Raw genomic sequence first — 25,038 nt, 5'->3', positions numbered from 1 at the left:
ATCCCTAAGCCCTGGTGCCCTTGTTGCGAGCCCGACGCAGCTGCCTCTTCCTAGCAATGATCCTTGACTGCTTGGCAAGTTTTTCGTCTTTTGCGGCAGACGACTTTTCATCCTTGGATTTGGCCTCGTCGCCTTCGTCTTGTCCTCTCTTGCGTTTCTGCGATCCTGGTGGGCCGCGTTTCTGGTCCTTCTCAAACTTTCCGCCCTTCCGATCGCCCTTGCGATCACCCTTTCGATCACCTTTCCGATCACCTCTCCGATCACCCTGCCTCTTGCCGTCGCGTGCCTCACCATCCGCATCCGCCTTCGGCTTCTCGCGCATCTTCACTTCCTTTTCCTTCCTCCTCTGAACGACCTGAGCATTCTCGAGAGCGAACTCGACAATGAGACGCTTCTTTCTGTCTTGAATGTCCTCGGGAGTAGGCTTCTTGCCCTTCTTTCCTTCGACAGCCTGGTAGCCAAGGGCATGGCCGTTCAGCCAGCGCAGACCCATCAACGCAGACCGATGCGTGTAATATTCGATGAAACCGTAGCCTCTGCTGCGGCCTGCACCGGACTTTTCCTCGATTTTGCCTCCTTCGCGCCCTTCAAAGACAATCTTTGCTTGCCTGACCACACCCTTGCCCTTCGCCTTCCTCTCCTTCTCGGCCTCTGCCATCTCCTCGCTACCGCGCTCCAATTCTTCCCGGGACAACCGCTGTCGCTTCCCTTCCTTGACATCTTTTGCGAAACCAACAACAGCTTCACGAGCCAGTTGCTTGAGGTCCTTGGACGTGATGCTGCGGGGAAGGTTGCGGACGGAGAGACGCGTGAGACTCAGGTGGAGCGAGGGGTTGCTTTCGACCAGCTGTTTCCGTTGCTTTGCGCTGGCCTCACGCATGCTGATTTCCGCGGGTGCAAGCAGCTGGTACATGGGAGAGTTGGTAGCAATAGAGCCTTCTTGGAGTAGGTAGAGCTTGCGCTTGTCCTTGTCTCTGTTGCCACGGAATGCGACTCCTTCGGCAGTGAGCTTTTCGGCCTCTGATTTGTTGACCGCCATGGTGACGTGCAAAACACGACCGTCCATTGTGTATTGACCGGTCGCATCAGAATCCTCATTTTGCAACACAGAGTGTGCCGCAAGAGGGGCAGACCTGTCCTGAGGATTCCTGGGAGCCTGGTGTTTCGGAGCACCCTTCAGACAGTTGATTGCATCCTCATCGTTGTAAAAGCACACGAAACCCGTGCCCCTTGGCCTTTCCGTGGCATGGTCCATGACAATCCTTGCGTAACGCACTGCTCCAAATTGCTCGAAGTGATCATGCAGAGACTCATCGTCGCATGTGAAGGGAAGATTGCGTATGAAGAGGGTCGAGTTGGCGCTGGAGGGCCTGTGTGGGGCTGGTTCATCCACGTCCATGTCGTCTTCGTCATCTTCGTCCTCGTCTTCATCATCATCGTCTTCGTCCTCATCGTCTTCGTTCTCATCGTCATCGTCTTCCGAGGCGCCTTCGTCGTCGCTTGCACCCTCTCCCTCAGATGCGGCCTCGCTGCCTGCATCTTCGGCCTGAGCATTCGCGTCTTCCTTCTCTTCCTCGTCTTCGTCGTCCTGGGCCTTCTCCCAGGCCTCCTTTTCCACAGCCCAATCCACCGCCAGCGTGCGACCATCCACCTCTTTTCCGTTTATCCCCTCAAGAGCCTTCTCCGCATTTTTCCTCCCTCTCAGAGTGACAAAACCATAACCAGCCAACATACCGGAGCCTTTTTTCGGTATGACGGCGTATTTGACCTTGCCGTAGCTTCTGAAAAGGACAGAGAGTTGTTCCGGGGTCTTGATGCTCCATGGCAAGTTGCGAATAATCAGCTTCGACTGAGTTGCCAGTGCCTTGGCATCCTCTCTCTTTTGCTTCGCCTCGATAGACGCCTTGGCTGGTGTGCTAGTTTTGTGCTCCGTGTCGCGCTGGCGCGGCTCGGCAATGTCCACTCTCATCTTGCGACCCTGAATCTCCGAGCCATTGAACTCTTCTTTCGCGCGCGCGGCATCTTCGGCGTCGGCAAAGGTCACAAACCCGTAGCCCTTGCACAACTTCGTTTCCTTGTCTGTGACGACAACAGCGTGCTTGATAGGGAAAGATTGGGAGAAGTGCTCGGTAAGGTCGTCGTTGGTGACTGTGGCAGGCAGGGAACGGATGAAGAGTTGGCGGCGAGGCGCATTCTGCGGCTCGGCCTTTACAGTCTCGGATTGCGCTGCAGAAGCGTCATTGGCGGCGGGCTCTTGGGTAGTCTCGGCCGCAGCGGCTGGAGCAGCGGCTCCGTCCTCGGAAATGCGCTGTCTTTTGCGGGAAGGGCCCATTTTGTGCGGTTGTTCTGAAGTATGAAAGATGGTGTTCTGCCTTCGTCCAAAAAAGTTACTGCCGCGACTGGCAGAACTTTTTGGACCGCCGGAGGTTTTGGCCTCCGATTCGCCGACGCCTTCAGCAACCTCCAATTTCGGGCCTTCTCTGCACGCCTGCTTCTTCCTCCCACATCATCGTCACCCAAGAAATGCAAACTTCCATGTGATCCAGCGTCGAATTAACTCCAAAGATGCATGACTCTCTTTTTCGAAGCGTATAACGTCCGTCACCGCGAATCGAGATCGCCGTCTAGCGAGACAGGGGACGATACAAGCAATCTACAGAGTACTCCTTGCCTAGCTCATCCAAGCCCTGGGTATGGGTGAAAAGGTCTTAGAGCACACACAGACTCTACGTATCATAAATGGCTCTCTTGTTCTACTCCGTACAAGTATCACCATCTCTCTTCACGGTGACGGATGTTGCAGGGAACTAGTGAGCTGATCACTTGCTTTTTGGTCGCCTACCCCATAGTATTGTCAAACCACAGCAAAAATTGTCTGATCAAACGCTTCTATTCGATACACGAGTACAAGTATGGTTCCTGGTTCCGTTTCCAGAGGAACAGTCTCTAATCACCTCGATCTCCTAACCACATCAATAGACTCGGAGTTCTCCATATTCTAGCCATGAAGCAATTTATTTTATCTACATTACTTTATCCGCCTGTCTTTCTCATCCACCATAGCTACATACTCTGCTTTCCCATTGCCTTGTTAGGCAAGAGCGCCACCGAGATCACGCATCCCAACGTAACCCCGCCAGCTAGGTACAGCACGGCATTGATATTTCCGCTGCCGTTTTCCGCATTGGCATACAAGCTCTGCGCAATCAGCGGGCTCACGATCCCAAACAGCCTTCCCCAGAAACTCGCCACGCCGCACGCGGTGCCTCTGATAGGCGCGGGGAAGGCCTCGGGCGTCCAGCCGTAGAGCACGGCATTGAACATGGATTGGAAGAAGTACTCCATGACGTTGAGGCCGATGTTGGAGGCTTCGGAGTTGACGGCGCTGAAGACGAATATCGACACGCCCATCATTGCTGCTGATAGCACCATGGTCCATTTGCGGCCAACGTGTGGAACGTTGTACAGCATGGCGCCTAGGACCACGCCGACGATCCCTGGGAGGTAGATGTAGACGTAGCTGCGGTAGGTGAATTTCAGAGATAGGTTAAGCGCGCCGTTCTTCAGAGCGATGATGCGCGGCAGGAAGGAACCTGGGTAGCAAAGAGTAAGTAAAAATTCATACTGTTCGCCAACGAAGGCTAACTCACCAGCAACAGTGAAGCCCCAGTAATCCATAATGTAAGTCAGCCAGACAAGGACGGTCAAGCGTGTCATCTGCCAGCCGTTGAAGAGAAGTTTGTATCGTCCAATCTCTAACTTCAGCTTCTCACTCATAGACAACTTTTCCTGGGAAGCGCCACCGCCGAGCGCGGGGGCGCCGGACGCCTGGCCCAGAGCTTCGTGCTCTCTCTGCAGCGCTTCGAACGTCTCTAGGGTCAGTGTGCATTCTTGCTTGTTTACCTTGGCGATATATTGCAGCACTGCCACAGCCTCGGCGTCCTTCCCGCGGTATACGAGGTACTTTGGCGATTCCTTCATCCTGAAAATGATCGTTCGGCAAAGGAAGGTTGTCAGCGTGATTGCCCCGAGGGTGAACATGAGATATCGCCATCCCATATTATCCGACTTCCGACAGCACGCCTCACCCGCTGGTACATTGCGGCATGAAGGGAGCGGGTTGGCTTCCGAAAAGTTGGGCGAGCACGAGTAAGTTGGGATAAAGCCGTAGGCGATGGCAGAGCAGATCACCACACCAATTGGTTGGAAGATCGAGAGTAAGGCCAGGAGGAAGCGTTTGTTCTGCGGAATGAATTCCAGGGTGATTGTTGTGTCAATGGGGATGTTACCACCAATACCAAATCCAGTAAATGCGGTAAGAACCAAAAACGGACTATAAGTATTTGGCGCTCCTAGGCAGATACCGAAGATGGACGAAAAGAGGACTGTGAGGTTGAAAGCCCATTGGCGCCCTGGCGAAACAGTCAGTACAGGTCAGATGGCTACCTGAATCACTGATCAGGCCAGAGTACCAACCAACAATGTCGGATACAAAGCCCCAGACAAAGGCTCCAGCGGTTAATCCGGCAGAGAAGGATGTCGAGATGTTGCCGCTGTGGTCATCTTCGAATGGTCAGCATCAATTAACGAAAAGGTTGTTTCTAGACTCACTTCTGAATCCGAATTCTTGCTGCACAGGACTTAACACCAGGCCAAACGCCTGTGCCCATAAAAGGTCCAAGAAATAACCGAATCCGCATAAACACCACACAAACCATTGATACCTGCCCATTCCCATGTTATCGATTTCTCTGTTAACGAGCACGCACTTTTTCTCGTAGAGCGAGAGGTCTTTCGCGGACAGCGCCTCGTTCAAAGATGCCGAGCGCGCAGCCTCGATTCCATCAGCTGAGTTGGTGCGCACATCCTTGATCTTGAGATCCGAGTCCGGCATAGTGGCATGGAGAGAAGGCGGCCGGGCTGACGAGGAACTTGAGCTTGAAAGTGGTTGGTAAGCTGTGCTGGCGGGCACGTTGTTGCTTTTAAAGGTGCCGTACGCCATCATGGCGCTTTCCACGCTCAGATAGGCTGATTAGCGCAACGTTTCCGTCGGCGCTGAGGGCAAGCACGGGACAAGGTGGAGGCGCGGAGGCGTTCATTGTGTACGGGATGTGTTGGGTAGGCTGCAAGCATGTCGACGTCAGTTAGCCCGCTTTTGGTGTAACCGCGTGCGCATGCGGCTAAAGCGAGCCAATGAAGGTGAAAGACAACGGACAACGCTGGTCCTCCTGTCCTCTCTGTCAATTCGCTACTACCCTTGTTCTTCGATGCGTCTGTAAAAAAGATCTCGAACGTTCAATGTCAGGCATCTCATCTGCCTGACCACGATCGATGATGCAGTCCCGACAAGCTCCTTCTCCCGCAAGGCTCGGTTATCTAACACCTTACGCTTCCATTGGTGCATTTCTCTACGCCAATGAACGCCATCTCGACCCCGGCTCTGCCACTCCCGTCGGCAGCGCCATCGTCATTCAAGTCTTTCAGGGATGGGGAATCCTTTCTGCTGCGACACCATGGCAGAGTTTTATTCCACTCATCATCGAGTTTTGACTCTCACGTCCGTGCTGGGAATTGCTACAGCAACGCAGGATTCCTGTCGCTTAGTAACCGCTGAATGCGTAGAGAGGGAATTTTATGCAGTAAACAGAAAGTAAAAGAAGGCGCTACAAATCAACTAAAAGGTAGATGCAGCGGGAAAATCACATGTGGATAGGAACATTACTCGCTTCTCTCTTCGAGGTCAACTCAACACTAATTTGTTCTCTACTCACTGAAATTTCGTAGGCTTTTCGTAAAAATTTATACCATAACGCTTCCATACTAATAGTAAAGATATACGATACTAATGATCGAACATGGATAGGTGCCGGCACCGGGTAATTTGCCCTCCCCACGTAATAGCACCTATAGAATTATATAATATATTTTCTACTCTTTAAAATTTTAGGTTTCTATACCCTTATAAGTACCTTTATACCCTTCGAATATTTTATTTTTATACCCTCGTAGATACTCTAGTAGCCGTATATATCTACACCTCTATACTCTCGTAGTATACTATAGTACTCGTATATTTTTACTTTTATAGAATTATATTGGCTGTAGTGTAATAGTCTATTATAACTACCCAAGAAGTGTTCTGTAGGTATTGTAGATTTTACTCAACATGTAGTTGAGGGTGGGCAAATTTTCCGGGGCCATAAGTGCCTATACGCCGGGTTGGACAACACCCTTCATCAGACACCATTTACCTCTAAAACCAACCTCGACATCTTTTAACCCAGCAGAGCCATCGAAAACCTTACCTCCAATCCATATATTTTCGCATCTACAGTGCCACATCCCCAAAACCAACTCCTCTAGTGACTCGTTCGCAACCATCAAAAGGAAACCCACTCCACTCCACCCCACCCACCCTCAGGCAACACCCACATCATCACTCCTCACCCACACTCTCCTCGCTCCCCTCCTCACCCACCTCATCCCCATCCATCACCTTTACATCAGCACCCACCACCGCATCTTCAACCTCTCTTCTCTCCAAACCCAGCACGCCCCGTCCACCCCACACGCACCCACAAAACCCGCAACCCCCTCTCAAACGCATGTATTCTCTCTCCGGTCCAGCCACCAGCTCACTCCCTGAGCTCTCACACCGCTGCCCCAGCCCAAGACCAAGCATGGCGCGCAGCTCAAAGGAGGGCAGCGCGGCGCAGTAGATGCGCGAGACGGGGAGGGCGTGCCCGCAGGCGTAGAGCGCGATGGTGTAGATGCACATTTTTGCTGGTGCTGTTGCTGGTGCTTTGTAGGGTTGTTTGTTTTTGTGTTCGTGAAGGAAATTGGTGAGGTGAAGTACTTGGTTTGAGATTTGTTGTCTTTGGTTTGGTTTATTCCTGGATTTGGGAGAGTGGTGGCTGAGAGGTTAGAGGGCGGAGAGGCGGACCTTATATATTTGTCCCGGGAGCATAGGCCGGGCTGTGTATATCACAGGACGCGGTGTTGTGATGCTGCTCCGCCGTGTATCGGCCGGCGCAGGCTTTCGAGCTTTTGCTGTGCCGGCTCTAGCCACTCGAATCCGACCTGGTTGTGGCGGTGTCGGGCTCTCTCTGTCCGTCGGCTTCAGGGTCTTGTGACGCGTGCGTCTTGCAAGTGTGGAATATGTTCAATGACGAGCGCATGTGCGAAAGAGAACAACGGCACCGAAATCAGGGTGTAAAGCATGAAGACGGCTACAGATAGTAGTGACGGTCAAACACAAAAAATACTAAAACAACCAGTTAGAAATTTCGAATAGCAAAACTGCTCTTGGCATTTGACATTAACAAAGGTATCCTTTCGCCGCCTGTCACTCGTACTATTTTGCGGCAGGCTTCTCCGCTGTGTGACGCAGGGATAGGGATAAATATTTATCAATCTCAAAACTAGATCCCGTAAGCTGAAATAGAAAAAACCTGCAATATAGTAATAGATCGGGTGGGCCCAATTCGAGACCCCAATTACCGTAGCAGAACAATCTTACCCTGAAATTCCATCACAATCGACGCAGAACCCCCTTCAACAAACCCAATCCCATTCATATACTTAGCCCTATCAGGCAGAGCCAGCAGCTATACAAATGCAACCCACAGCCGTCCACACTACACACGCAGACCTCCCCACCAACACTCTAATCGACATCCATTCTTCCACCCTCATTGCCCTTCCCCTCTTCCTCCACCGTCTTCTTAACCCCGTTCAAGAACGCCTCGACCGCCTCGCCACCACCAAGCGGCACGCCACCCCTGCGCATAAACCCGCCATTCTCGACCTTGACGCGCAGGGCCTCGCTCACACTCGGCAAGCCACCATCGCGCAGCGCGACCGTCAAGCTCTGCAAGCTCTGCGCCAACTGCGGGCTGCGCAGCACGCGGCGGAGAATGTCCTTCTTTTGGGGCAGGCTCATGGCGGCGATGGCCGCCTGCGCCGTCTCCGAGGTCGGCTCCGCCGACGCCGCGTCGTCGGCTTCTTGCGCCTGCAGCAGGATCGTCGCCGGCAGGTTCAGCAGCAGTGTGTCGATGAACTTGCTGTCGGCCGTGTCGATCACCGGGATCGTCGTGCTCGACGGGAGCAGGTCCGCCAGCGTCGTGAAGAGCTGCCCTTCGCCTGAGGAGCCTCCCGCCGCGTTGCCGCCGCCTTGCAGAGATTGCAGGAAGTTTTGCACGATGGCTGAGGCATCGTTCGGTCTATATATACACATCGAACACGTTAGCACTGTTGCCCTATATGGAAATGAAAGGCACAGGCCGAGAGGGACCGAGCTTGCTTGACGTAGCCGTGGCCATGAGCACGTGGCTATCGTATTTGCTTTCACTGCCTACTTTACACAGTAGTACGTGAGCCCGGCATGCATTCTTCAGCATGTCTACGCTCATGCGCACGCAGCGACATGCTTTTTTGATATCGATGTCCCTCAAACGCCCCGCCAAGAACGCGCCGCAATAAAACCGGGGATTGACCTACGCTCGTCCACCATCGGCACCGCCTTCTCTGGACTCCTCGCCCTCGTCTCTGACATCCCCGCCAGTGGCGCCGGCACCGGCGCCGCCGCTGCCCTGCCTGTGGTCGGGGCCCGGCGCGTCCTCCATCTCCGCATCATCGCTGCCGCCGCCGCGCGGCTGGTTCTGGACCTGGCGAAGCTCATCGTGAACGTCAATCTCCTCGCCCGACAGGAGCATGTCCACGATCTGGCCGAGCTTCTGGTCCCGCGGGCTGAACCAGCTCGCGTCGCCCTGCGGGTGCTGGCTCTTGGATTGCAGCCAGAACAGGTGCCGTTGCGAGCTGGAAGTGAACTTGAGCGCGAAGATGCGGCCGTCGGTGGGCGACCGGAGATCGTCGGATGACTCGCTGTTCTCTTGGCCGGTGTAGGGGGTGAAGGAAGCGTCGCCGGGGATCATGAGCAGGTCGAGCTCCGGGTCGTTGACCGAGGCGGAGCGCGGCCGCCAGCAAAAGTGCACGAGCTCTGGATGGTGTGAGCGGGAGAGGCGATAGGCGGGTGGTGGAGCTTACCATCGCCGATGTAGAGATAGATGTAGCCGGGCGTCGGGACAGACTTGACCTTCCATGGCTGGGAGCTCGACTGCGAGCAAGAGAAATAGTTAGTAGTGCAGGACGGACGGGGCGAGCGATGCAGTCAGTCTTACGTCGACGTCGCACTTGCCGGCCTTGAACGTCAGCAGCGGAGCTATGGACATGGTGGGTGGATGTGTGTAAGTGGTGTGGTGTAGAGTAGTTTGAAGAGGCGTTCGTTAGGTGGTGGTGAGCGCAGCTTCACGTACGCACACCCCCGGCCAGCCCAGAGCTCCGCCGTCATCCATCTAATCTCTTGGCATCTTGTCAGCGGATCAACAATTCGCCGCGGCCCGCTTGCGCGCCGGAGCCCGGGCAATCGAGTTTCGCCGACGGCCGCACCGCACCATCATTTTGTCAATTCGCTTGCAACACCGCGACTGGGCTCGACGACGACGACTCAACCCACCCATCGACCACATCCCCCGACCGGATCCTTTGCAACACATCCGAAATGTCGGCACCCCAGGAGCCTACGACCAAGAAGTTCGGCAAGGGCGAGAGGTCCATCCCTCACCCGAGCCAGAAGGCCTCCAAGTACTACCCGGCTGAGGATGAGAAGGCCGCCAGGAAGGTACGCGCGCATTCTGATTGATGGGGGGGATTGGGGAGCGTGCGGCCGGGGGCAGCAGCGTTGCGCTTTCTGCCGTTCGGCAGGCGCCGCAACGCTGCGACCACCGCGGGCACCCGCGAAGCTGGAGATATATAAAATGCGGAGGTCAGAAGCAATTCATGCTAACGTCCGTCTTTCTGCAGGTCCGCAAGGGCATCCGCCCCGCCAAGGTCCGCGCCTCCCTCCAGCCCGGTACCGTCCTGATCCTCCTCGCTGGCCGTTTCCGTGGCAAGCGCGTCATCCTCCTCAAGCACCTGCCCCAGGGTGTTCTCCTCGTTACCGGTCCCTTCAAGGTCAACGGTGTTCCTCTCAGGAGAGTGAACGCTCGCTACGTCATTGCCACCCAGACCAAGGTTGACCTGAGCGGCCTTGACTCCTCCGTCGTCGAGAAGGCTGGTGGCGAGGACTACTTCGCCAGGGAAAAGAAGGAGAAGAAGACCGGCGAGGAGGCCTTCTTCAAGCAGGGCGAGAAGCCCGAGGTCAGTAGTGCCCGAACCGGCGGAAATCGCATTTTATATCATCGGGGCACAGCGGCTGACATGCAGGATTACAGCCCAAGAAGATCGCGTCCAACCGCATCGAGGACCAGAGGACCGTCGACAAGGCCATCCTGGCCAACATCAAGAAGACCGACCCCTTCCTCATCAGCTACCTTGGCTCCACCTTCAGCCTGCGCAAGGGTGACAAGCCGCACGCGATGGTTTTCTAAGCGGTTTAAAAGGGGTCGTCGGGATGACGTGGATGAGCGGATATCCAGCCGGCTTCCTGCAGCCGTAATAGCAGGTTTTATGGCACGGCGAGGTTTTCGGGAGGATTCGGCCTGCATTTCCAAAGATCTTGTACCGCGCAGCTGAATTCAACAAAAAACAAAACACTCCGAGATGCTATTTGGCGCTTCAGGTTCATACATTGTAATTGAGAACGTCAAGAAATGAGGTCGTTACGATAACGAACGCACTCTCCAACAGAACAGCAGCAGATGAGCGTCCTGGTCCAAGCTAATCCAGAATCTCATCGCAGACATGATGACTGCATCCGCCGGGCTTCATGACTTTGCCGCACCATGTTCTTTCCCCGCGCTCACTGATCCCGTATCTTGTTCTTGATCTTCGTTCCCAGTGCAACACAGTCTCCGCGTCAGTCTCCGGCACGCCGCACATCTTCCGTCCATCACTCCCGTCACACCACCGACGACGTCATCACCCGCCGTCGTTGAAACAATGCACTCCAGAAACCTGCTTACCCTTCCCGCGAGCCATCATGTGCGCATCAGCGTGGCTGGTCATGGCCTGGGAGCCCGCATAAGCACCTCTTCTCTAAGACGACAACAGGGCGCATCTCTATCCGATTGTTTAAAGCCAAGCCAAACAAGCGCCCGAGTGTGAACAACTGCCGGGTATTTGTGTTGCAGTCCCCCAGCGACGAAGGCCTCGGAGTACGCGCGCGCCTCTCATCTTTACTAATGGGATGCGCTCTACCTCTAGACCCAGCCCAGACATGAGCTAACTGTAGGGTATATGTTATGTGTAGGGGCATGTAGATATGCTTGTGGTGTTGTTTAATGTTTATTGTTTGGTTTCGGGGGGATGTGGTGTGCTCTCGCTCCTACGGAGTACCGTCGTTCACTGGTGCCGTGGGGATATGGATACTGATGCCTGCCCTTGTAGCCGTGGTAGGTATCAAATAGTTAGGTGGTGTTGTCCCGCGCGGCTCCGAGGGTCTGTCTGTCTTCGAATAGGTCCGCGAGTAGCTAGCTAGCTACATACGTGCTGCATTGTTTACCGATTCTTGTCTCGAAAGCGTCTTTTGGTATAGAGCTGGAGTACATCAGCCCCCGAGAGCTCCGCTTTAATGCACCATCTATATCCTGTACATACTTTTTTTTTTAATTCCCCCTCCATCCTGCCAAACCATCCATACGGGGTTTATTTCCCAGACTCGTCGCGCGGAAACTTAATCCCCATGGCCTCCATCATGTTGCCCGCCGGCCCCGCCATGCCACCCTGCCCCTTAAACGCCTCCAGCAAGTTCTTGGCTAGATTATAGTCGAGGTCGACCTCGACCTCGTCGTCATCACTGCCCTCTACCTCCTCTACTTCTCCCGCTCCCTCCTCGGCCTTCTGCTTTCCTTTTCCCTTGCTCTGGCCCTTGCCCGTACCCTTGATCAAGTCAGGCATTGGCTGTGCATTTAGATCCAGCGCACCGGCGGCCTTGAGCTCCGCCTCCATGCGCTGCATCATCTCATGGAAATCTCTCGCCTCGTTCTCATCCGGCTCTTCGTCGTCCGAGCTCAGTTCCTCGACCTGCGCACCCGCCGACGCATCGTCTCCCGCCCGCCGATTCGCCAGCTCCGGCCGGTCTTTCTTCAGTTCGTCCAGACTCATCTCCATCACTTCTTTGTATACCTCCTCCGGCATGCCCATCATCTCGCGCATCATCTTCGAGAACTCTTCCTCGTCGAACGAGGCGTCCTTGTCTTCGCCTGTGCTGCTGACATCGCTGCTATCCTCCTCTTCCCCCTCGTCGTCAAAGTCCATGTCGTCCATTTCAGCGCCCTCGGGCCCGGCCTCGTCGTCGTTAAGGAAACTTTCGAACCGCTCAACCATCTTGCGCAGATTCTCTTGCGCCGCCTTATCGCCGAATCCGGTATCGTCGAGGCCCGCTGCCGACCTCTCACGGGCCTTCTTGCCAGCGAGCTCCTTTTCGAATTCTTCAAAGTTGATGTTCATCCAGTTCTCGTCATCATCTTGCACAGACCACTTTTTGATTTCGTCGTCCATTGGCAGCGATTCATCTCCGCTATCGATATCCTCTAGGAGTAGCTGAATTTCGCGCACTGCCTGCTTGTCCTGGTTCTGCGGGTCCGCAACCAGCATCTCAAAACCGCACGAGACTTTCATGCCCATTTCGAGGCGTGCCCGGTCTTTGCTCGCGGCGTCGTGCTTGGCTAGCTCGCCTTCCCATATTTTCGGCGCAAGAAATTCCTGGCTCTTGAGCTGTGCGTACCCGACTTTCGTGAAGCGGACGCTGGCGTTTACGAGATCCGATGGTGGGAACTTGAAGCCGCTTGCTGTTTCTGCTTTCAGAGGCTTGAGGGAGATGGGGTCCCGGAGGTAGAAAGCTTCGACTGCCGCGCTAATGTAGGCAGGCTTTTGGTGGAGGATGAAGGCGAGGTTGCGCGGGATAGTGATTAATGACTGGTGCAAGTTTTCGGAAATTTCCTTGGGGTAATTTCGGATGCGGTAAAATGCTTCTTCTTCGACCATAGGCGAATGTATGAGCTCGGATGGCTTGGCCTTGATGAATGAGCGGGCTTCTGTCACCGTCAGAGGTCCCGGAGCAGGACCAGATGTTTCGCCAGGCTTTGGTCGCTCTAGCGGTATAATTCGCAATTCGCCATTATTTATCCAGACCTGGATGAATTAGAATGACTGAACCTCACAGGAACATTGCAGAAACTTACCCTGTTCTCTGCCACCTCTGGATTTAGCCATTTTGGCAGAGCATTGGCTGCTTCGATGAGCAGAAACTCGCCATCAGTGTCGTAAACGCGCACCCACGCTTCTGGAAACTGATTGCTGAGCTCTCGAAGGAGGTAGACTATCACCCATTCATCTGCTACCGAGTCGCCGTAGTTAGTTCTGCCTCGGAGCATCCATGTCCCTGTAAACAGTCAGCCTCAGAAAAATTTTCATGAAAGCAATGTAGTACTACCATCCTCCCTATGAAGCTCCGGCTTGAATGACTCGCGTTGCCATATATAGTCTTTTAGTAGCTTTTTCGTAAGCGTATTTGCCGTTGATTCGATGCTCCGCAGCTTCTCCCGGACTTGGTTATCCGCATCGAGCTTAGCGTCGACGATGTAGATGGCGTACTCGACACAGTCTTCGGGCAGTCTCTTGGGAAAACCGTCAAAGCCCTCGCCGAACCACTTGAAGTCGGCGTTGGACGATCCTTGGGTTTCCATTTCGGGAAAGGTGTTGACGCGCAGCAGCAGCGCGGACCAGCTGGGTGGAGCAGCTGGAGTAGAGCGGCAAGGCGGGAAACGAGAGGAGTGAACGCGGAGAAGCAGGCGTCGGGGATCGTGTGAGAAAAGTTTCGCTTAGATGCCGCAGTTGGCGCTGCAGATGGTGTTGATGCGACGCGATGACGTCTCTCTCCACCTCTACCCTACGTGCGGAAGCGAGGAAGAAAGAGCCGTGTGCAATAACTTCTTAACCCTATATCCGCGGCAACTCATCTCTTCGCTTCACGTGACCAGCCACTGGCGGACAACGGCGGGGCGCGAAATGAGAGCCGGACGATTTTGGGGCGTGACGGACTGAATCTAGCACGCGCGTGGGAAATCAAGCAGCCCCTGGTCTCGGATAGGTCTGGGGCTCGCACGTCGCAGTGCAGATCCCGCAAGCACGCGCGCGACAGCCCTGAGTCGTGCCAGAGTCTCCCTGAGCGCTGCCGAATAATGTTGTCCAACTGATCCAAGAGCCTCCGAGCTTCTTCGAACACCACCTGGCCGGATTGGCCCACCTTGCTGCTGATGGCCACCAGATCGCCCCGGGCTTCCTGCAGCTTCCCGTGAGCCTGTCCGCCATGCCGCTGTCTGCCACAGGACCACCCAGTGGAGGACGCATAACCCTGACCGCGCATTTCTTCTACTGATTGTACGACGCGACACCCGAACACCCCAGTTCATTGCCACCTCTACCGGCCATGGAGGGCCCTTCCATCCCAGCCCTGCCCTCGCAGCGCACAGCAACCTCCAATCCGACTAGGCACTCCCTGCCCGCCGGCCGCGTCGACGAGCGCCCCTCCAAGCGCGACCCGTCCCGCCCCCGCCCCAAGCCTGCCTCGCCCGAAGTCATATCCTCTCTGATCGATTCCCTGTCCGCCATCTCTCTGCCGGCCCATGACCACTTCGAAAACAACATCCCTACAATCGGCGGCTCGGGCCCAGGCACGAGCTACTCCGTGCCTGCCAGCCCCGCCGACCGCGACGGCTTCGGCGTCACGTACGGCGTGCACAGGAACGAGCGCTGGGAGGAAGAGAAGTACCAGGAAGACATCGATGACGCCGCTGCCCCTCCGGTCATCAAAACCGCCAAACCGCCCTCTGGCTTTTCTCCCCTCACCGCGCCGCCCAAGCCCAAACAGAGCAGGGAGAGCTCCAAAAGCTCGCTGAAGAACTACATTCGCTCGGCGTCGAGGAGCTCTACTTCTCTGACTTCCAGACACTCCAGCGTCAGGGACGATGCGAGCAGCATAGCGAGCAGCATCCAGAGAGGTTTGCGCCGACACTCTAGTACCAGTAGGGCCTCGCTGGACAGCAGAACGAGCGCCAGACGAACGAGGAGCTTGGGCTACACGAGCTCGAGAGAGCGCCTGCGCGGCAGCAGAGATACCGACATGCGCAGCGCTGCTGGGTCCCCGATCTCCTTGCGAACCTCGGGACTGGATTCACTGTCGTTCCACAGAGGTGGATCGGGGCCGCCCAGTCCCAGAAAGTCGGAATTCAAGCATTCGCCGATGATCGAGGAAGAAGAATCACCGCAGGTGTCTTTAGAGCCGCCCGCTGACAACGATGCGGCGAGCATGCCGAAAGCTTCCGTGGAAAGCGACCGTCGTTCTCGTCGTTCTCGTCGTGGTCCTGAGATCTATGAGGGAGCCGTTCCATCCAGAACTTCCAGTCTCCGGAACCAATCACGGAGCCCTTCGGCGACTAGGGCGCGCTCTTCCTGCAGGGAATCTTCACGGTCGAGAGCAGTGATTGAGGACAACGACAGGCTGAGACTAGAACCGGTGGACGAGAGGGAACCAAAGGGGAAGGAGAAAGCCTTGGACGACGACGAGGAAGACAACGACGTCACCCGACGCATCAAGGAGCTGAAACGGCAGAAGGAAGAACGGGAGAGAGCATCCGAAAGACTGCGTCTTGACTTGACCGTCGAAGATGATGGTGCGCGACCGCAGTTCGGGCCGCTGTCGCCGACATCGCGCGTCATTGAGATGGAGGAACGGTCGATGATTGAGTCCATCGCAAAGGCGCACAGGCTGCTCGGGCTAACCCCCACGACTCCGCCGCGTTCAGCTATGAGGTCAACCCCGACCGTTGAAACGGCATTGGAAGCGCAAGCGAGATCACCTGATCCAAGTCGGAAATCAGAAGACTCTCTGCCGATTGATTATGAACTTTCGCTACAATCTCTGAGCCGGACCTCGATGTCCACAATCGACGACGCCAAGGCAAGAAAGGTCTTGGGCACCCCGCCTTCCATTGCGCGCAGCCACTCGGATGCTGCGAGTGTAATGAAAGAAAGGAACAAGAGGTCGCTCGAGGAGGCTGCTGAAAGACTCGATCTGCATGTCAATCTCGATACGCCCCCCGAGTCTCGCGTTCCGTCCCGAGCGGCTAGCGCCGAACCGGCGCCAAGACAGCAATCTGTTTACCTCCCTCCCCCATCGCCTAGGAGGTCCAACTCCATTTCCTTGGGAAAGAAGCGCTGGTCTCACTCCGATGTTCCCTCCAAGTCTGAACCTAAACACAACGAGAAGCTGTTCAAAAATGCAAAGACGGACAGAGAACTAATGGCAGTGAAGCCGCCCTATGTCCCGGAGCCTGTCCTCGAGGAACCGCCCAGGCCTTCCAGCATCGACTCGATTGATGACGAAGTGGAGACGTTTTTGCTCTCTCCGCGTCTGACGCAAAGGGTGCGGGAGCCCAATAGCGGGAGGACAATATGCTTCTCGGAGGTCGGCGATCCCCAGGGATTCGTTGTCTTTTGTTGCGTGGGAATGGGCTTGACCCGATATGTCACGGCCTTTTACGATGAGCTCGCGACTTCGCTTAAGCTGAGATTAATTACTCCGGACCGCCCTGGTGTGGGTGAAAGCCAGGCGGATCCGAATGGGACGCCTCTCAGCTGGCCAGGTATGTACTTGACCGATTGTGAATGTCAGCTTTTACTAATATTCTTATCAGACGATGTATCTTGCATCTGTCAAGCTCTTAGAATTACCAAATTCTCGATCATGGCCCACTCAGCCGGTGCCATTTATGCTCTTGCAACTGCATTACGCATGCCTCAACACATTCGAGGCCGCGTTCACCTACTGGCTCCATGGATTCCGCCGTCGCAGATGACTGCGGTAGGTTTACACGTTGACTCGCCCCATCCCGATCGTCAGCTTCCGCGCGCTCAGCGTTTGCTTCGTGTGCTTCCCACACCCTTGCTCAAGGTTGCCAACTCTACGTTCATGAGCGCTACTAGCGCCAGCCTCACTCGAAGCGTGCCAAAGTCGCCACGTGATCGTAGTCACAACAAGCGCAAGACTACTGTGTCGCGCGATACTGCCCAGCTTGCTGCTCGCCTGGCCGTCGCGGCAAACAAACGCGATTCGATGATGCTCATGGACCGCGTGCTTCCCGATGGCAGCGCGCTCGACTCAGCAATTGCTAACCCCGATGACCCCAACCACGAAGCCGCACTCTCGGCCAAAGCGGCGATGACTATCGCCGAGCAGAACCGTCGTCGTGAGTATGACACCAGACTCACACTCGCGGTGTGGGACCTTGCGACGACAAACGCGAACCCGGCGGTCGATTTGCTCGTCTGCCTTGAGCGCTCGCAAGCCATCGGCTTCCGATACGTCGATATCACGCGCCCAGTCGTAATTCATCACGGTAGTCGCGACACGCGCGTTCCGGTCGACAATGTCAAGTGGCTCGGCCGCACGATGCGCCGGTGCGAGGTGCGCATCTTGGAGGGAGAAGGCCACGGGCTCATGGCGAGCGCAGTCGTCATGGGCAACGTCCTGACGGAGGTGGCCAAGGAGTGGGAGGATTGGACAGCGGTGACGAAGGGAGGAGGAACAAAAGCGCGGCCGCCTACAGGCCGCACCGAAAGCTCGTTCATCTAATTTTGTTTGTCTCTCTTTTGTTGACAGTCTCTGTGCGGCCACAGCACGTCTCCTTGGTTGTTCCTTTCGATTCTGCCTATACCCCTTTTTCGTTTTTATTTGCGGCAAAAAGCGCCGGTTGGCAAGCCGACGCTCACAACAGGACACATTTAATCGCCTCGCTCTAGTTCTTTTTACTTTTGGCCAGAGTCGCGCCGTCGATTGGCTGGCTGTTCGTTCGCTTGAATAAAGAGGCAGCTTCTTGGTTTTATTGATGAGAGACGGCTATTACTACTAAGACACTATCATAATACTAGGTAGCTACAGTCGGCCCCCCTTATAAGCGCCGACTGTTAATAATGTTTCTCTTGGGAAAAGCGTGCAAACAGCCAGGTATGCCGATTAAGGGTCTTGAGGATTGACAGTGAGCACGTGGCCCGGCGCGGGTCGCGCGTGCGGGCATCTCCACCAGGCTGAGCGCACAATGGAACGATGGAGTGAAGTGTTTTTTTCGGCGCGCGCATTTTTTTTGCTTATGGGGGCAGCACTGCCTCGAGAGTCTAGCCGCCGGCCCCTCTCAATTGCGTCGTGGTGGCCTGGGCGCGGACCGTGGTGCGCGCTGGCCCTGCTGGTGACCAAGTGGCTGGTCGGGGAGGTTGGGAAAGGTTCCACGACGATAAACCAGCCCACCCAGCCTGCTGCACGGCTCCTGGCAGTAAGACTCTCGCTCGCACTTTCCGCTCACTCTCTCCATCCGTGTCTTTTGCTCGTCCTGCATTCTGTCTCTTGAGTGTGCTACCTTCTACATCTTCCACATCCCACATCGCACCAATCGACGGGAGATCAACATACCGAGGACTACCCGCCGACCGGGAAGCCTGAACAACACACACCCCGCCGCCCGTCGCGACTCCTACGAGACCCGTCAGCATTCCTCGGACGCCAAAGAGCGAGCCAGTGTCCGCTGGCGCCGTTCGCATTCCGCCTAGAATGAAGGGCCTAAACATGTCGCGATTCCTCTTCTCCACATTCCTCGTTGCGCTATCGCTCTCCCCGCCCTCGGCAACGGCAAATCCTCTGCCTACGGCTGCACCCGAACTCGACTACACCTCGCTCCAGAATGCCACCCGCCTGCTGGAACGCGGCGGCTGCGCAAACCCCTGCGGCTGGTCCGGCCAATACTGCTGCGGTTCCGACCAATCCTGCTTCACCGACTCCAACAACCAGGCCCAGTGCACCTCCAAGGGCGCCGGTGCCAGCTCGGGCTACTGGCAGTTCCACACCAGCACCGAGATCGACACCAACCTGATCACCAAGACCGTCATTAACAGCGACTGGGTCGGAGCCTCGGCCAAGGCCACGGCGACGGGCGACTCTTCGTGCAACACGGCCAAGGGCGAGAGTTCCTGCGGCAGCATCTGCTGCGCTTCCGACCAGTACTGCAAACTTGATGACCAATGTGCGGCCATCGGCGTGACCACTTCCCCAGGCGTGAGAGCGACAGGGACTGGTGTGTCTGAGTCTTACTCTGCCCCATTGCGTCCGACAACGGGAACGCTTATCGTTGTAACAGCCACGGAGTCGCCCACAACGACTCAGCCTTTTGAGTCGCCCGTTGCGACTGGGGCCACCGCTCCCATTACGGGACACCAGAGCGAAGACAACGGTGGCGGACTCAGCGGTGGTGCTATCGCTGGTATCGTCATTGGTGTTATCGCTGGTGTCATTCTGCTGGCGGCTCTCCTCTTGTTCTGCTGCGCCAAGGCAGCCTGGGACGGCTTGCTAGCCCTCCTCGGTATTGGCGGCAAGAGGAGACACGTCAGGGACGAATACGTCGAAGAGCGCTACCGCCACAGCGCTGGCGGTCATTCTCATGCCGATTGGTACGGCGGTGTCGGCAGGCCACCATCAGGGCCGCCACCGCCGAGGAAGAGCAGCGGTTTCGGAGGCCTCGGCGGTGTACTCGCTGGACTGGGCGCTGTTGCTCTCGCGCTCGGCCTTAAGAGGAAACACGACGCACGCCATGAGGAGAAGAGCGAGGTTTCCGGATACGGTAGTAGTTACTACTACACCGACTACACCAGTGAGAGTAAGTCTTCCTGAGAGTGTATGTTTGCGAAACGATGCTAACAAACTCAAAGCAGGCACCAGTTCCGATGACAGGAGATCTCATGGCACGCGGTATACTCAATCGCGGCATTGAGACAAGCTTTCGAAAGATACCCCCAACCACTAAAGCGCGGATTCACGAGAGAGCGCGACTGAGCCCACACACGCTCTTCGTTTGTCCTCATCTTCAATCTTGCATCATAGGAACCGCCCTGGCTCTGCGGAGCCATTGAGCGGGTATCCTACGGCGTTTACGGGATTTTTACTTCTTGTGCAAGCGGACGTGCTGAGTCGCTTGCAACCCAATTTTTCTTCTCTTCTCTTAATGTGCGTCGGCACTTTGCGAGATTGTGGCTTGATTGATACCTGGATAATTGTTCTTTGAGAACGGAATAGGACGGGAGGCAACAACGGGACGAGACGGGGCGGGACGGCTCGTCGGGAAACAGGTCTAATATGCTTACGGATAGACGATGACTTTACGGACTACATGTAGATATGACGAACGGGACACGGAATGGAACGGGTCATGGATGCTGCTGATGACAGGACGAGGGGAAACGTATCAAATCAAATGATCAGGTGGGACGGCGTGCGCTCAGCAGCCGCCCGCCCTCAACTCTGCGAAACGAGCATAGTCTCCATTGAACCGAAGACCAAAGCCAATCGCGCAGAGTGAGGCGTGAATGGATAGGAGGAAAAACCTGCTGCCGAGTCAAGAGACGCAGCTCGGAAACAAGCAAGCAGTGAAGTGCCAGCCCGCACTTTGGTAGGCAAGGTTGGGTAGACTACGGGCAGCGACGCGCACCGCCCACGCATCAACTTCAACCTCATCACCACCTCACGCACCTCACGCACCCCGACCGCCCGCACCGCGTCCCATCTCCACTCTCCACCACCACCACGCGACCCCCCGCACTCAGTAGCAGCCGCGCAGCTCTGTCGCCGCCGCCACTGCTCGCTCTCGCCGTCTCGAGCACCAGCTCCACCGACCTCACTCACAGGCACACGATCTCGGCCCGCCCCCTCCCGCTCTCGCAGCAACCAAGCAAACACAATGGCATCGCTCTTGCGCACCTCGGTGGTGCGCGCCCCTGCCGCCGTCAGCATTGTCGCTCGCACGCCAAGCGTCGCTGCGCGCCGCACCCTGAGCTCGACGAGCGCCCGCCTGGGCGGCGCCGCCGACAGCCACCACGGCCACGAAGACCACTACGACCCCCCCGGCGGCTGGCTGTTCGGCGTGCGCCCCGGCGAGAAGTACCAGCCTGAGGGCTGGGAGAAGATCTGGACGTGGGGGTTCTTTGGCAGCTTGGGGCTGGCGGCTGTGGCGTACTGCTATAAGCCGGATACGAGGTATGTGTTTTTATGTCATTGTTGGTGCCTTGCTTTTGAGTGTGTGGCTTTGGTTTTGGGTTTTTGGGGGTTTTTTTTTTTTGAGGGTGGGGATGTCAATTGGTGATGGGGAGAGGTGAGATGGGATGGCTGGATAGGGAGGGGCGCGGAATTCGATTGGATTGGCGATCGTATTTATTGGTTGGTTGAGTGAGGGTTGAATCCCGGCTAACGGCCTCAACAGCATACAGACCTGGGCGCTCGAGGAGGCGCGGAGAAGGCTCGAAGCCGAGGGCATCCTGCAGGACCCCGGCCTGAAGAAGGGCGACCCCAAGGCGCAGAACACCGAGTAGACGCACGCACGCACGCACGCACGCACGCACGCACCCCGTCAGCCATGGCTTTGCTCCGTCTGCTTGTCTATCACTCTGTCACTATAGCTACCGGCTAGCTACGTGTAGCTAGTAGTAGCCAGCTTTTCGCCCAGCTCGCCTAGGCAATTCAAATATGACCTGTTCTGTTCTTTCTTTCTTTCGAGACTACTACTACTACTACTACTACTACTACTACTCCAGCAGAAGCAGCGCCTTGCTGAGTCGGCCTGCCCGCTAAATTAACTGCTAAAAAAGAGGTTAGATGTGCTTCGACTTGTTTTCGTTGTTGTTGCGTCGTTGTGTGCGCGCTGCTGGAACCGGGAGCTGCTGCGCTATATTTATTGATGAGGCTAGGGGACGGATGGGAGACGAGCCAGCTGGTCGGCCAAACATACGGTCCATGTCGTCCTTTTCTGTTTCTGTTTCTTTGGCTTTTTGCTTCGTCTTGCTTTGATTGTCCTACCTTTGCATGTACATACACAACATACGCAAAGGCTTGTCTCAGAGGGGAGGTCCATGTAAAGAGAGAGAGGAAGAGGAGAAGCCTTCGATCCTTTTTCCTTTTCTAATTCTCTTGGCTCCTTTCGTCTTCGCTATCTCCTATCTCCCTCTCTCTCTCTCTATCTCGTTGCTATCACCACCGCAGTGCCATTTCGTTCCGTGAGTGCTGTTTTTTCGCAGTTTGTGCTTGTGCGTTCCTTACCTACCTATAGACGGTGCCGGAGGCTTCTTCTTTCTAGTGCCTTAGTTGGCTGGATCTCGCGCTGTGGGCGTGTGTGGTCGGTTGCTGGGGAAAGGTAGAATAGCGCGGGGTGCTGATGCGTCTGTGTCTCTATCTCTCTATCTCTCTATCTTTACATCTCTCTCCCGGTCGATCGATCGATCTCTTTGGCGCGCTTGCATCTAGCTGTGCACCTCTCTGGTCGTGATACGGCGGAGTGGGATCTGGATCTGGCTTCTGAACAGACGGTTACTTGCCCCCATCTGCTTGCTTGCACGCTTACACGCTTACGTGGTCAGCTAAGACGGTGCTGGCTCGGTGACGGGTTTCGTCTAGAAACAAGCTGCCCTAACGAACAATCGAGCATGCGCCCTTCCGCTACATGAGAGCTGGAACCTGGCTGCGCGATCGAGATCGCTGCTGTGTTGCTTGCTCTAACGACCTGGTATAAAAGAGGAGAGGAGGGCGCTCTGATATCCATATCCCTTCCTCCTCACTGCTCCTGGTTAAAGACATTAGGCTATCAAACCTGCCATTACTGACGCAGCTCACTCAGTGCAGCCTTAGCAGCATATTTCCCGCGGACTCCTCTCACGAAAAAGAGTTTCTCTCAATCACGTTCTTCCTCTCACGCTTCCACAACATCCCATCCCACCCCACCCGCACACACCAATGCCAGCGCCAAACACGCGCGTAGGCACCCTCTGGGTGTGCTGTCGCTGCCTCTAGTGGCCGACGAATTTCGGCCACTGCTGCGCTTGCACCAGGTGTCAGCATGCGCGCGCTGTTGGTTCTGTCGGCGGGTTAGGGTGTATGGGAGTAGTGGGGGGCGGAGGGGGAGGTGGAATAGATAGGGGGTTCTTAAGGGGGGCTTTGAGTTCTGGTTTGGTGCGCAGGTACGTGGTGGATTGTTTGGGTCGGGTTGGGTATGAGTGCTTTCTTGGAGCTTGCATTGTTAGGTCTTTAATGAGGATAGACTGGGTCTAGCGATGAGGGTTAAGGACTGTACTAAAGAGTTCTTTACACTACACTCTAGGCGATACTTATTTAAGTAAGACTTCTACAACTGTTACCTCCGTCGATGCTTGCTCGCTGCACATTCTACATCGGTCGGGGTGTGCTAACTACGCCACTTCTTTGTAGAAGTGCCACCTTGTACTGAGTATACCGAAACCATAGACTACCATAGTTTGCCTGCTTATTCCATAGCGTTGGTACTGGTTTTATCATCTGTCCTTCAACACCTACCGAATCAGGTAGTACAGCGTATTCCTTCGCATGTCGCCAGCCACTGTCTTACAGGCTGCCAAGACGCCTTTCCTAGTTATATAACGTCTTTCACCGGGAACCGAGATCCACAGCTTAGCAAGACAGGAGACGATACAACCAGTCCCTACAGAGTACACCTTGCCTAGCTCCTAGCCCGAGTCCCGGATGTAGATGAAATAGTTTTAGAGCACACATAGATTCTATATATCATAACTGGTTCTCTTCTTCTACTCTATACAAATATCACAAGTAATCATAGGCTCTAACGGCGCTAGCAGGGGAGGGGGGTCGCGAATTCACAACCCGTAATAGGATAAACTTAACTTTACGCTTCTATCTGGTGGGCTTCACACTCACACCTACACAGCCCGACTTCGAACCTTCCTCTCCCAACCCTCAAGCCAGCTACAATCCACAGACTTAATTTTGACATCCTACATTTAATTTGATGTATATAGTGCATTAATTGCAAACACTTTTCAACCATCAGGTGATCATTCACCTACATCTTCGATGGTCTAGTGGTGATGATTTCCGCTTGTCATTGATGATAATCTTCATTAGCAAGCGCGGGAGACCGGGGTTCGATTCCCCGTCGGAGAGTTCATTCTTTTGCTTTTTTTCTTCTTTTTTTTAATTTTTTTTTTTTCCTGCGTTTTTAATTTATGATTTGCGAATGCGGTATCACTTGAGATGTATTTGTATAGAGGTGTGTGTGCTGCACAAAATGAATCGGGTGGCTAGGGGATACTATATCGGCTTTCGCTGCTTCCTTCTCTTTGCTTTTGCAAGACTGCTTCCTATGGCTGCATGTTTGAACTTGCATCATGTACGACAAGTCAAAGGGGCGGATTCAAAAGATGGAATTGTATATGTATAGTAAATACTTTAACATTCTTGATTTATAACGCCAGCGAGCATGTCCAGTACGGTTTAATACTCTCGGGGGAACATGTCAGTGAGTAGTCAGTAAGCAATGTAGATAGTTCCGTATCTAAGCACGAGCATATTGTCTACAACAGCCGGTGAGCAAGTATAGTTACTATTTACATGTCCCACTCAAGCATCATATCTGGCCACGAGCGCAACCTCTAGAACTAGCTACGGAGTAATCCATAGGGAGCGGTTTATAGGTCTCGCACGTATACTACTTCATCGCACTAGGTAAGCGTCTATAAAACAGTGCGCGGACTAAAAACAGAATACTAAGCGGTCAGCGGAATAAAAAGGACTTACAGCGAGATAGCTATATAGAGCCTCTCTTCCGTCTTCATCATGTATCCAAGGAGTACTCTAGAGGTATAGTATGTTTTACTTAGTATATAGTCGAAAGGTGGGCAAGTCCACCGAGACTGTGCACCAGTAAACGCCCGCAAGGCACACTAACCCTACGCTTGACAGATCCCCCGACGCCACTACAGTACCACGCAACGCGCACGCACCGATCCATCTCCAACGACGACCGGCTTCATTGGTTCGGTATGCTGCTGTGCTAACAAGAAAAGAGCGCTGTTCCCCGGTGCTTAGCCCTGCCGGGTGCTGAAGAAGGCACTGACATACCCAGAGCTTTAAAAGAATAGACACGAAAGAGAGGGACGGGTACAGAAAGATCTACTGCAAGG

General features: G+C 55.0%; 10 protein-coding genes and 1 non-coding gene across 11 annotated transcripts; 6 read left to right on the top strand and 5 right to left on the bottom strand.

Moving 5' to 3' along the window:
• Positions 1-4: 4 nt before the first annotated feature.
• Positions 5-2,351, bottom strand: K452DRAFT_267824 (uncharacterized protein; the record flags this gene model as incomplete). The annotated part of the gene is made up of 2 exons (XM_033538860.1): positions 265-2,351; positions 5-165 (listed from the first exon to the last, which is right to left on the bottom strand). Exons 1-2 carry the CDS (start codon positions 2,330-2,332, stop codon positions 5-7), a joined length of 2,229 nt encoding a protein of 742 aa, XP_033399321.1. The 5' UTR covers positions 2,333-2,351.
• Positions 2,352-3,002: 651 nt separating this feature from the next.
• Positions 3,003-4,918, bottom strand: K452DRAFT_267822 (uncharacterized protein). The gene is made up of 4 exons (XM_033538859.1): positions 4,612-4,918; positions 4,477-4,563; positions 3,651-4,412; positions 3,003-3,593 (listed from the first exon to the last, which is right to left on the bottom strand). The coding sequence occupies exons 1-4, from the start codon at positions 4,892-4,894 to the stop codon at positions 3,064-3,066; spliced, it is 1,662 nt and encodes a 553-aa protein (XP_033399320.1). The 5' UTR covers positions 4,895-4,918; the 3' UTR covers positions 3,003-3,063.
• Positions 4,919-6,247: 1,329 nt separating this feature from the next.
• K452DRAFT_160005 (uncharacterized protein) lies at positions 6,248-7,055 on the top strand (the record flags this gene model as incomplete). Its single annotated transcript, XM_033535654.1, has 1 exon — positions 6,248-7,055. A coding segment is annotated over one exon (399 nt), but the record flags the coding sequence as incomplete, so codon positions are not given.
• Positions 7,056-7,304: 249 nt separating this feature from the next.
• K452DRAFT_267819 (uncharacterized protein) lies at positions 7,305-9,294 on the bottom strand. Its single transcript, XM_033538858.1, has 4 exons — positions 9,180-9,294; positions 9,046-9,115; positions 8,500-8,998; positions 7,305-8,222 (listed from the first exon to the last, which is right to left on the bottom strand). Exons 1-4 carry the CDS (start codon positions 9,228-9,230, stop codon positions 7,667-7,669), a joined length of 1,176 nt encoding a protein of 391 aa, XP_033399318.1. The 5' UTR covers positions 9,231-9,294; the 3' UTR covers positions 7,305-7,666.
• A 265-nt stretch (positions 9,295-9,559) lies between these two features.
• Positions 9,560-10,427, top strand: K452DRAFT_224801 (uncharacterized protein; the record flags this gene model as incomplete). The annotated part of the gene is made up of 3 exons (XM_033536710.1): positions 9,560-9,679; positions 9,862-10,197; positions 10,272-10,427. The coding sequence occupies 3 exons, from the start codon at positions 9,560-9,562 to the stop codon at positions 10,425-10,427; spliced, it is 612 nt and encodes a 203-aa protein (XP_033399317.1).
• Positions 10,428-11,643: 1,216 nt separating this feature from the next.
• K452DRAFT_224835 (uncharacterized protein) lies at positions 11,644-13,685 on the bottom strand (the record flags this gene model as incomplete). Its single annotated transcript, XM_033536714.1, has 3 exons — positions 11,644-13,131; positions 13,182-13,381; positions 13,430-13,685. The coding sequence occupies 3 exons, from the start codon at positions 13,683-13,685 to the stop codon at positions 11,644-11,646; spliced, it is 1,944 nt and encodes a 647-aa protein (XP_033399316.1).
• A 364-nt stretch (positions 13,686-14,049) lies between these two features.
• Positions 14,050-17,990, top strand: K452DRAFT_267809 (uncharacterized protein). The gene is made up of 2 exons (XM_033538857.1): positions 14,050-16,643; positions 16,695-17,990. The coding sequence occupies exons 1-2, from the start codon at positions 14,429-14,431 to the stop codon at positions 17,630-17,632; spliced, it is 3,153 nt and encodes a 1,050-aa protein (XP_033399315.1). The 5' UTR covers positions 14,050-14,428; the 3' UTR covers positions 17,633-17,990.
• A 626-nt stretch (positions 17,991-18,616) lies between these two features.
• K452DRAFT_296609 (uncharacterized protein) lies at positions 18,617-19,814 on the top strand (the record flags this gene model as incomplete). The annotated part of the gene is made up of 2 exons (XM_033541928.1): positions 18,617-19,700; positions 19,756-19,814. 2 exons carry the CDS (start codon positions 18,617-18,619, stop codon positions 19,812-19,814), a joined length of 1,143 nt encoding a protein of 380 aa, XP_033399314.1.
• A 1,029-nt stretch (positions 19,815-20,843) lies between these two features.
• Positions 20,844-21,375, top strand: K452DRAFT_204360 (uncharacterized protein; the record flags this gene model as incomplete). The annotated part of the gene is made up of 2 exons (XM_033536081.1): positions 20,844-21,073; positions 21,297-21,375. Coding segments are annotated over 2 exons (309 nt in total), but the record flags the coding sequence as incomplete, so codon positions are not given.
• A 1,401-nt stretch (positions 21,376-22,776) lies between these two features.
• On the bottom strand, positions 22,777-23,212 carry K452DRAFT_285638 (uncharacterized protein). Its single transcript, XM_033540146.1, has one exon. It carries the CDS (start codon positions 23,098-23,100, stop codon positions 22,918-22,920), a length of 183 nt encoding a protein of 60 aa, XP_033399312.1. The 5' UTR covers positions 23,101-23,212; the 3' UTR covers positions 22,777-22,917.
• Positions 23,213-23,923: 711 nt separating this feature from the next.
• On the top strand, positions 23,924-24,019 carry K452DRAFT_t59. Its single transcript has one exon. It is a non-coding gene; the product is annotated as a tRNA-Asp (tRNA).
• The last annotated feature ends 1,019 nt before the right edge of the window (positions 24,020-25,038 follow it).

The sequence above is a fragment of the Aplosporella prunicola genome (genome assembly GCF_010093885.1).
Source record: "Aplosporella prunicola CBS 121167 unplaced genomic scaffold K452scaffold_8, whole genome shotgun sequence".
NCBI classification, from domain to species: Eukaryota; Fungi; Ascomycota; class Dothideomycetes; order Botryosphaeriales; family Aplosporellaceae; genus Aplosporella; species Aplosporella prunicola.
The sequence above is the reverse complement of the archived record's forward strand: the minus strand, read 5'-3'. Positions and strand labels throughout refer to the sequence as shown.

What these genes read in the sequence shown, in the direction of transcription:
- K452DRAFT_267822 (XM_033538859.1), bottom strand. Translation starts at nt 4,894, where the DNA reads ATGCCGGACTCGGATCTCAAGATCAAGGATGTGCGCACCAACTCAGCT. An exon ending in CTTTGTATCCGACATTGTTG is followed by an intron (nt 4,413 to 4,476) that starts GTTGGTACTCTG and finishes CTGTTTCGCCAG; the next exon opens with GGCGCCAATGGGCTTTCAAC. An exon ending in CTGGGGCTTCACTGTTGCTG is followed by an intron (nt 3,594 to 3,650) that starts GTGAGTTAGCCT and finishes TTTGCTACCCAG; the next exon opens with GTTCCTTCCTGCCGCGCATC.
- K452DRAFT_267819 (XM_033538858.1), bottom strand. Translation starts at nt 9,230, where the DNA reads ATGTCCATAGCTCCGCTGCTGACGTTCAAGGCCGGCAAGTGCGACGTC. An exon ending in CTATCTCTACATCGGCGATG is followed by an intron (nt 8,999 to 9,045) that starts GTAAGCTCCACC and finishes CACACCATCCAG; the next exon opens with AGCTCGTGCACTTTTGCTGG. An exon ending in GGTGCCGATGGTGGACGAGC is followed by an intron (nt 8,223 to 8,499) that starts GTAGGTCAATCC and finishes GTGTATATATAG; the next exon opens with ACCGAACGATGCCTCAGCCA.
- K452DRAFT_267809 (XM_033538857.1), top strand. Translation starts at nt 14,429, where the DNA reads ATGGAGGGCCCTTCCATCCCAGCCCTGCCCTCGCAGCGCACAGCAACC. An exon ending in GACGCCTCTCAGCTGGCCAG is followed by an intron (nt 16,644 to 16,694) that starts GTATGTACTTGA and finishes TATTCTTATCAG; the next exon opens with ACGATGTATCTTGCATCTGT.
- K452DRAFT_285638 (XM_033540146.1), bottom strand. Translation starts at nt 23,100, where the DNA reads ATGCAAGCTCCAAGAAAGCACTCATACCCAACCCGACCCAAACAATCC.